Genomic DNA, 10,435 nt, shown 5'->3' with positions numbered 1-10,435 from the left:
GCTGCTTCCCACTAGCTATCTGTTTTACGTTTGGTAGTGTATATGTGTCCATGCCACTCTGTCACTTTGTCCCAGCTTACCCTTCCCCCTCCCTGTACCCTCAAGTCCATTCTCTAGTAGGTCTGCATCCTTACTCCTGTCTTGCCCCTAGGTTCTTTGGACCATTTTCTTTTTTTTTTCTTCTTTTTTTTTTAGATTCCATATATATGTGTTAGCGTATGGTATTTGTTTTTCTCTTTCTGACTTACTTCACTCTATGACAGTCTCTAGGTCCATCCACCTCACTACAAATAACTCCGTTTCGTTCCTTTTTATGGCTGAGTATTATTTCTGTGTATGGTGTTAGGGAGTGTTCTAATTTCATTCTTGTACATGTAGCTGTCCAGTTTTCCCAGCACCACTTATTGAAGAGGCTGTCTTTTCTCCTTTGTATAGTCTTGGCTTGTTTATCAAAGATAAGGTGACCATATGTGCGTGGGTTTATCTCTCGGCTTTCTATCCTGTTCCATTGATCTATATTTCTGTTTTGTGCCAGTACCATACTGTCTTGTTTACTGTAGCCTAGTAGTATAGTCTGAAGTCAGGGAGCCTGATTCCTCCAGCTCCGTTTTTCTTTCTCAAGGTCTTTGTGTTTCCATAGAAATTGTGAAATTTTTTGTTCTAGTTCTGTGAAAAATGCCAGTGGTAGTTTGATAGGGATTGCACTGAATCTATAGATTGCTTTGGGAAGTATAGTCATTTTCACAATGTTGATTCTTCCCATCCAAGAACATGGTGTATCTCTCCATCTATTTGTATCACCTTTAATTTCTTTGAACAGTGTCTTATAATTTTCTGCATACAGGTCTTTTGTCTCCTTAGGTAGGTTTATTCCTAGATATTTTATTCTTTTTGTTGCAATGGTAAATGGGAGTGTTTTCTTAATTTTACTTTCAGATTTTTCATCATTAGTGTATAGGAATGCAAGAGATTATGTTGGCTGTGGGCTTGTCATATATGGCCTTTATTATGTTGAGGAAAGTTCCCTCTGTGCCTATTTTATGGAGGATTTTTATCATAAATGGGTGTTGAATTTTGTCGAAAGCTTTCTCTGCATCTATTGAGATGATCATATGGTTTTTCTTCTTCAAGTTGTTAATATGGTGTATCACATTGATTGATTTGCGTATATTGAAGAATCCTTGCACTCCTGGGATAAACCCCACTTGATCATAGTGTATGATCCTTTTAATGTGCTGTTGGATTCTGTTTGCTGGTATTTTGTTGAGGATTTTTGCATCTATGTTCATCAGTGATACTGGCCTGTAGTTTTCTTTCTTTGTGACATCCTTGTCTGGTTTTGGTATCAAGGTGATGGTGGCCTCACAGAATGAGTTTGGGTGTGTTCCTCCCTCTGCTTTATTTTGGAAGATTTTGAGAAGCATAGGTGTTAGCTCTTCTCTAAATGTTTTATAGATTTCGCCTTTGAAGCCATTGGGTTCTGAGCTTTCATTTGTTGGAAGATTTTTCATCACAGTCTCAACTTCAGTGCTTGTGATTGGTCTGTTTATATTTTCTATTTCTTCCTGGTTCAGTCTTGGAAGGTTGTAATTTTCTAAGAATTTGTCCATTTCTTCCAGGTTGTCCATTTTATTGGCATGTAGTTGCTTGTAGTAATCTCTCATGATCCTTTGTATTTCTGCAGTGTCAGTTGTTCCCTCTCCTTTTTCATTTCTAATTCTATTGATTTGAGTCTTCTCCCTTCTTTTCTTGTTGAGTCTGGCTAATGGTTTATCAATTTTGTTTATTTTCTCAAAGAACCAGCTTTTAGTTTTATTGATCTTTGCTATCATTTCCTTCATTTTTTTTCATTTATTTCTGATCTGATCTTTATGATTTAAAATATGGAATGCTTCACGAATTTGCATGTCATCCTTGTGCAGGGGCCATGCTAATCTTCTCTGTATCGTTCCAATTTTAGTGTATGTGCTGCCGAAATGAGCACTCTTTGCTATTTTTGTTAAGTTTTTTGAAAGGAGGGGAGTGTCTGCTGGTGGGTTAGTGTGGTTACAAGGTGTTCAAAAAAATTAGTTAAACCATAGGTTGATTTAAATTAGGTTTTTGTAGCACAAGTGTGGCATCAAATTATTCAGAACCTTTTGCTAACATTAATTATTTTGTGTTATTATTAACCTGGAAATCTAGCTATGTGATGAAATCAGCCTGGGAGACTTAGTAAAATTCTCTCTGAAGAGCTGGCTTTTAGGTTGGGTTTTAAAGAATGAGTTGGTGAAATATTAATAATAGCTATTTGTTCAAAGTTGATATGAAGAATTAGTACTCCTTCGTTTTTGAGAGCTCCCTTAGTTTACTTTGTGTGTCTGCCATGTAACCAAGCAGGTAAAGAGCGTACTTAGGAGCTGCTGTGCCTGGGTTCAAATTTTGTCTTCCACCCTTATTACCTGATGATGTTGGGCAACTTCTCTATGCCTCAGTATCCATATCTTTACAATGGAGATAATAATAGTCACTACCTAATATGGTTCTTGGGAACACATGCCAAGTACAGTGTAAGTGGTAGCAGTTCCTGCACTATTAACTGAATCATGTATTACCTCCCTCTTACTAGTACTCTAGTAGTGGCCTTTTAGGAGCTCTCTAGGGTAACTTAAACTAAGACAAGGACTATTTAGTGAGTGGAATTATAGGTCTGAGGTCCATGTGATATGCTGATTCAGGGAGATATATCAAAATATAGTATAGTCAAACCTTCCCTAATTTTCCCTGCTCTATCCCCCACCTAAGCTGACAGGGGAAGTGCTTCAGGACACAGAGACAGAGCAGAAACAAAGAAAAGAAAATTTGAAGACTCACAACACACTCCCCAGGCCTTAAATCACTTAGATTTTATATTTCCAGAAAGGACAACCCCACGTGCTTCTCATTTCTTACCTTTGTTTATAGGATAACTGACTCATGTAAACATGTCTCCATACCCTGATGGAGACATTCTGCCTCAATTAGCAGGGAATGAAAAGAATAAAAGTCTTTGTAGTTGCGTAGAGTCAGATAAAACCATTCTAGAAATAGTAGTCATCACTTTGCAGTGAAGTGAGGAGAGATCAAATTCTGTTTTAATGTTAGGCTTCCCTGTTAGGATTATTTTTTAATACATAGGACAGCTGTGCAAGATCCAGCTTATTTCATTTTGTTTACAGTCAGTGCTCCAGTAACTTCTGTATAGAAATAGTAGTTTGGGGGGTGATTTTTGTGACCTTAAGCATCTCATCCTGTGTATTTAAACTCTTCTAAAAGTTTTCTGTGGTTTCATTTCATTCTAATGCCACTCAGCCTTTGAAACCATTTAACTTATAGTCATTTTAGTATGAAATAATTATCTTTAGCCGACCTGTTTGAAGCATTTATATTGTTATACTGAAACAGGCTATATCATAAAAGAGCTGTAGCATAATGGATGTCTATGTACTGTGTTTTATATATTTTTAGAATATATAAATATATTTTACTTAGGCCTTAAATAAACCTGTGAGATGTGGGTGGTATTAACTATCCCCTTTTTATATCAGAGGACCTGAGACACAGATTGCTAATGTAATTATGCCCAAGGTTATATATGTCTAAGTAATGGATGTTTGTGATTCAAACATAGATGTTCTGACTGCAAAACCTGTTTTGTATGACAATAAACTTCCTCATATAGCTGAAATTACTACACTGATTTTTTAAAAGTCCAATTCTATGTAAATTCCTCTAAATCTAGAATACTGATGTAATAGTTCATGCTTCATAATTTATTGGGCAAATTTATATTTCCTGTCTTATTTAATCCTTAAAACTATCATGTGGTGGGAGGGTGGATATTTTCATTTTACAGGTGATGAAACAGATTTGTAACTTTTAAAACTTGGTGTAGTGAGTAGTAGGCTTGAGGTTCTCATCTAGGACTTTTGACCCCGTTGTGTGGCAATGACCATGCAATTTTCTTTTCATTATTGATAAGAGTTAGGTATTTGTCCCTCTAGGAGCCCATTTTTCATTTGTTCCTGAGTGTGAAGTTTTACTCTGCATTTATCCCAAACTTCAGTAAATTGGCTTTTGGATGCTGTTTATGGACTATTTTTGTTATATTTTTATGTTTTCTTTCTTTTTAAAGCACAGGCACTTTATGGAGACATTTCCCTACAGTACTTAATATTTATTTTCATAAGTACTATATTCTGCTCAATGGTTCAGACTCTGTAAACTAGATTGAGTTTTATTGATTGCTAAGATTATTTACCATGGAGTTTCTCAACTTCAGCACTGTTGATATGTTGGGCTGGATAATTTTTGTTGTTGGAGGGGGCGCTGTCTTGTACATTTCAGGATGTTTAGCAGCTTCCCTAGCTTCTACTCATTAGAGGCCAGTAGCACCTCCTGGCAGATGATGATAACCAAAAATGTCTTTAGACATGGCCAGATGTATGCTGGGAGGTAAGATTGTTGAGACCACTAGCAGTAGTTCCCAGTTCTTAGAACAAATTAAGGTAATGCATAAAGTCTTGTTAATTTTTGGTGTATTCTCCCATATATATTTTTTTAAATCTTCCATAAATTTTATTTTTGAGAATAATACAAAAGAACAAGTAGTCAATGAAATGAGTAGAGAACTTCTAGTCCTTGGAATGTATTTGTTTCTAGCAGTAAAATGATTCCTGTTTTTTTATGATGGAATCAAATTTATTGGAATTTAAATATACAGATCAAAGTATCATTGGACTGTTTTAATAACATCTTATCAGCTTTGGTACCTGCTTTTCCAGATGAAAATCTTCTTGACAGGTGTTATTTCCAGCTAACTCAGACATAGGAAGTTGAATCAGAACATTTGAAGAAAACATTTGTTAGAACAGTTAAGGATATACAATCTCTAAAATACTGACAATGAGAAAATACTTTAAATTAAGAATATCTGGGGCTTCCCTGGTCATAGTGGTTAAGAATCTGCCTGCCAATTCAGGGGACGTGGGTTCGAGCCATGGTCCGGGAAGATCCTACGTGCCGCGGAGCAACTAAGCCCGTGAGCCACAACTACTGAGCCTGCGCACCTAGAGCCTGTGCTCCACAACAAGAGAAGCCACCGCAACAAGAAGCCCGGGCACTGCAACAAAGAGTAGCTCCTGCTCGCCACAACTAGAGAAAGCCTGCGCACAACAACGAAGACCCAACGCAGCCAAAAATTAATTAATTAATTAAAAAAAAAAGAATGTGTTAATTTCAAGCTTATTTTCCATGAGTGTAATAATGTTTTTCATTTTAGACGTGAAAAGAAATTATATTTATATTTTTTGAGATTGAACAATTATGTATACAGTGTGAAGAATGCCTAGAATAAGAGCTGCTTATTTTATTTTTTTATCTTTGGCTGCGTTGGGTCTTTGTTGCTGCATGTGGGCTTTCTCTAGTTTCGGCGAACGGGGGCTCCTCTTCGTTGTGGTGCATGGGCTTCTCATTGCGGTGGCTTCTCTTGTTGAGGAGCATGAGCTGTAGGTGCACGGGCTTTAGTAGGTGCAGTATACGGGCTCAGTAGTTGTGGCATGCGGGCCCTAGAGTGCACGGGCTCTAGGGTGTGCGGGCTTCAGTAGTTGTGGTGTGCACGCTCAGTAGTTATGGCTCTCGGGCTCTAGAGCACAGGCTCAGTAGTTGTGGTGCATGGGCTTAGTTGCTCCATGGCATGAGGGATCTTCCCGGACCAGGGATCGAACCTGTGGTCCCCTGCATTGGCAGGCGGATTCTTACCCACTGCGCCACCAGGGAAGTCTGAGCTCCTTGTTTTAATAGAATAAGTTAAGTGATTGTTACCACCAATGCAAAAAATGTTAAATAGGCATTAATAACTAGAACTGGAGATGGGTCACATTCTGGCTTCCATGCGTGTCTGCTCTAGTTTTGGTCAGCTAAAGAACTTGGAATAATCTTTTAGTTTAATGTGGTTGTAAAATTTAATCAGGGAGTAAAAACACCCAAAATAAAGAGACTTTCAAAGTATAGCCACTTAAACTGTAAAAAGGAAGCCCATAGTTAACTTAAGGTCATAGCAAATAGTAATACATTTTGTGGCTTCCCTCCAAAAGGGATTAAAATATCTTCCTTTCTTAAATAATTTAATCACTTGAGTTGTGCACCTGATGTAAATACTCGGTTGCTTATTTGAAATATGGCCAATAAATTAGAAATTAGGTGCTTTAAAAAGCATTACTGATAGCTTGCCCTTTAAGAATATTTGGAATTCTGGGAATATGTGCTTTGGGGACTAGGGAGCCAGGGGATAGAAGCTGTATTGGTTTATGTGTATCTGGCTATCACTGAACTTGGAAATCCCAGTAATGTCTTGAATACAGTAGGAACACAGTAAGCATTGGTTGAATGCATCTGGTTATACTTGGAAGAGGAATGTTCATTGTTTGGTGGTAGTGTATCATCTTGTAGGCAACATTTCTGGATTGAATTTTTGCATGACAATGAGTGTTTATGTGTGTATCTGTGCGAAGATCTCTAAATAGCTCAAAGATTTGCGTTGCTCTGTGTAACCCTGTTGGATATTTCCAAGGTGGACTGTTTCTTGTTAATTCTAGAAGAGGGTGGGGGGAAAGAAACAACAAACTACAAACAAAACCAAATTTTTTTTTTTGACCAGGACTTTTTTTACGAAGACATGGAGTCTTTGACTCAGATGCTTAGGGCTTTGGCTACAGATGGAAATAAGCACCGGGCCAAAGTGGACAAGAGAAAGCAGCGGTCGGTGTTCAGAGACATCCTTAGGGCAGTAGAGGTAGGCCACTTAATGCTGTAATAGATACTCCTTGGTGGTTGGTCTGTAAACCCCATTTATCTTCCCTACCTTTCCTAGATTTCTGCTTCCCCCAATTTCACCACTGGCTTGTGAGGATATCTTGTCTTTCTGATTTGTCCTGTAACCTCCCCTCCCTCCGCCCCTGCCAATCCTAGACCAGTACAAATATCTGACTTTTCACCAAGTTTGTTGAGTGCTTTTGAAATTTAAAAACATTCACAACAAGGTGGTTTTGCCATTAATATTTATCCAAACTTAGTTGTGTCTTTAAGTCTACCACAACTAGGCAAATTCTACACCCTTATATGTGGCATAGTACTTCCACTTTCTAGTCTATTCATATTTCAGGGATGGAGGTATTGGTTTAAACCACATTATTCATTTCAACATATACATGTCTATTTAGAAATTGTGTTTATGTAGGATCTCTTTAGATCATTTTGGTTCCTCTTACAATTGTTGTTCTTCTATTGGCCAGGAACGGGATTTTCCAACAGAAACTGTTAAATTTGGTCCTGAACGCATGTATATTGATTGCTGGGTCAAAAAACATACATATGACATCTTTAAGGAGGTTCTTGGATCAGGGATGCAGTACCACTTGCAGGTGAGTGGGTGACATCCTTTCTGTATGTTTGCTTTTAAATTAGGGAGGAATTTTAAATCTACCTTACTTAACTGGCTTTTGAAGTTAGTTTGAATATACAGAATGTTTTCAGCATATGATGTGCAAAATAGCAAGTTTATTTTTGAAAGTTAAATTTAATAAATATGAAACTCTTCTTTTTGTTTTTGTATTGTGTAAGCCTAGTGGAGCATCTGTATAGCTGTTGGAACACTTGTTATCTTTGTAGGGAAGCAGATAGTTTGACATAGCTTTCTTGAATTCAAGGCATTGGAAAACCATTTGGTCTTACGAGAAACAGAAAGAAAATAAATGACTTACATTCATATTTATAAGCTCTACATAACTTCTGTTAACCAGATTTCACTTTATGTAGTTAAAAAAAAAGAGCTGATATTTAATACTGAGACTTATTGCCTTTCTCTTTTATTTAAGTCAAATGAATTCCTTCGCAATGTTTTTGAACTTGGACCCCCCGTGATGCTTGATGCTGCAACACTTAAAACAATGAAGATTTCTCGTTTTGAAAGGGTAGGTTTGGTTTTTGTTTTCAATAGAACTAAATGCACAGAAGAAAAGTGGAGCCAAAGCTTTGATTCTGCCAGGTGATAGGTATTTAGCTATGTCTGTGAGATTTTAGTTCTCATGATGTTTCGGACACAGAGTAGCTGGACTAAAAGTATAGAAACTTCACTGCATTTAGAGTATGGAGGGTTATGATGAAAAATTTTTATCCATAATCCTGTTAACATAGAAGCTATTTTTATCTTTTGCTTCCTTTTGCTTATGAAGTTTATCTAGTTAAGGATAAATATTTACACAGTGCTTCTTTCGTATCAGATAACTGAGCCTAAACTTAGTACCAGATTCATTTTACAAATGAGGAAACAAATGTGCTCAGAGAGTTTGTAACATTAAATAGTGGTTAATATTTTTATTTAACATTTCAAAAACCCTTATTTTTTATTTTTTTTACTAAGGTAAAATTCACATAACATAAAGAACTATTCTACACGGTGCGGTTCAGTGGCATTTAGTACGCTTACAGTGTTGCACAACTGTCACCACTATCTACTTTCCAGACATTTTCACCACCTCAAAAGGAACCTTATGTCCATTAGGTATTCATTCTCCATTCCCTTCCCCTCTTCTCCCCGCAGCTGCTGACAGTCACTAATGTGCATTCTATCTATGGATTTACCTATTCTGGATATTTCATATACATAGAATCATATAATGTGACCTTTTGTGACTGGTTTTTTCATTTAGCATAATGTTGCCAAGGTTCATCCATGTTGTAGCGTGTCATTACTTTAGTCCTTTTTGTGGCCAAATAATCCTTCATTGTGTGGATATGCCACATGTTTATCCGTTAGTTGGTGGACATTTGGCTTGTTTCCACTTTTTGGCCCTTTTAAATCGTGCTGCTATGAACATATATGTACAAGTTTTTGTTAGAGCACCTGTTTTTGATTCTTTTAGTTGTATGCCTAGGAGTGGAGTTGCTTGGTCACGTGGTAATTCTGTGTTTAACTTTTTAAGGAACCACCAAACTGTTTTCTACAGTGACTGTAGTGCATTTTGCATTCCCACTAGCAGTATAGTTCAAATTTTGACATCCCTACCAACACTTTCTTGGTTTTATTTTTGTTTTAAATTATAGCCATCCTAGTGGGTCTGAATTGTTTAATTGTATATTGTAAAGAATCTTTACATTTAATCATTTTGATAGCCATATAATTGTTGGGTATTTTAAAACTGTTTTGAATAAATACTAATATTTTTACATAATTTCTCTTTTGAATTATTTCTTGGAAGAAATCCTTGCATGGGGCTACAGGGCTTGATTATGATTTTTTGATATGCATTGCCAAATTACCTTCCAAAATAATTCTATCATTTTTAATTATTTTCAGTGGTGAATGAAAGCATGTAGCTATTACACACATATTTGACAGCATTGGGTTTTATAATTTAAAAAATTTGTTAGTTTGAATGAAACCTTATGATAGTTTCCCTTATTATTTTATTTATTTATTTATTTATTTATTTTTTCCCTTATTATTTTAATTAACAGCAAAGTTGAGTATTTTGTTCACATTAATTCATGATTTGTCTTTTCCTTGATCAGAATAGATGTTTATATACTTAAAAAAATTTTTTTGGCTGGAATTTTCTTGGTATTTTACATGTTTGGGTGTTTTTTTTCATATAGAATAGCCATGAACTATAATGTGTTAATTTTCCCCCTCATTCTTTGTGTCTGTCTTATACATTTAAAATATTTCTAGAGTCAAATTAGTTCATTTCTTTCCTTTGTGATTTTTTTATTTATCTTTTTTTTTTAACTTTATAAGAATATCTGAAGCCTTAGTGGCTCACCTGTATTTTCCTTTTCTTCATTTCAGCATTTATATAATTCTGCCGCCTTCAAAGCTCGAACAAAAGCTCGAAGCAAATGTCGAGATAAGAGAGCAGATGTTGGAGAATTCTTCTAGGCTTTTAGCATTTGAAGACCACTTTCTAATTTCCCTTTTTAAAAAAAAAAAAAATTTCTAATGTATTTAAACTCTAGAGACAGTTTTTTATCTTGGGTCAACAGATAGCTTTTGTAGTAGGGGTTATATTATAATTTAATGTGTAGTATTGCAACTGGTGAGTTCTGGTTATTGAATATTCTCTGTATATATAATCAGTAAACATGAATAAAGTGTTTGTAGTGTGTGGTCATTTTCTATTTATGAAGAGAGCAAAAATATAATATTTCACTTGATTTCATGATGAGAAAAGCTATTAGCTGAGGTTAAATTTCTTACGTTGTGGTTGTCAGAAATATTGATTATAATGATATAGATATACAAGGTATTTAACTTAAGATCTTAGACAGATGAGTTCTGGGTACAATTTTGGGAGCTAGATCTTCTGGAATAGCTGCTATTTTCAATTTTAAATGGAACCTAATAATTTTGTTACTGGGA

General features: G+C 35.8%; 1 protein-coding gene and 1 non-coding gene across 2 annotated transcripts in view; one reads left to right on the top strand and one right to left on the bottom strand.

Moving 5' to 3' along the window:
* IFRD1 (interferon related developmental regulator 1) overlaps window positions 1–10,183 on the top strand; it is a 30,851-nt gene extending 20,668 nt beyond the window's left edge. The window contains exons 9-12 of the mRNA XM_024757812.1: window positions 6,677–6,811; window positions 7,311–7,439; window positions 7,893–7,988; window positions 9,866–10,183. Coding sequence (XP_024613580.1) covers window positions 6,677–6,811; window positions 7,311–7,439; window positions 7,893–7,988; window positions 9,866–9,955 — 450 coding nt within the window. The 3' untranslated portion in view covers window positions 9,956–10,183. The remainder of the gene's footprint in view (window positions 1–6,676; window positions 6,812–7,310; window positions 7,440–7,892; window positions 7,989–9,865) is intronic.
* LOC112408263 (U6 spliceosomal RNA) lies at window positions 1,878–1,984 on the bottom strand. The gene has a single exon (XR_003004910.1). It is a non-coding gene; the product is annotated as a U6 spliceosomal RNA (small nuclear RNA).
* Window positions 10,184–10,435: the final 252 nt, after the last annotated feature.

This window comes from Neophocaena asiaeorientalis, unplaced genomic scaffold, assembly GCF_003031525.2.
Source record: "Neophocaena asiaeorientalis asiaeorientalis breed wild unplaced genomic scaffold, Neophocaena_asiaeorientalis_V1.1 scaffold116, whole genome shotgun sequence".
NCBI classification, from domain to species: Eukaryota; Metazoa; Chordata; class Mammalia; order Artiodactyla; family Phocoenidae; genus Neophocaena; species Neophocaena asiaeorientalis.
Note: the sequence above shows the minus strand (reverse complement) of the source record. Positions and strands in the feature narration are given on the sequence as shown.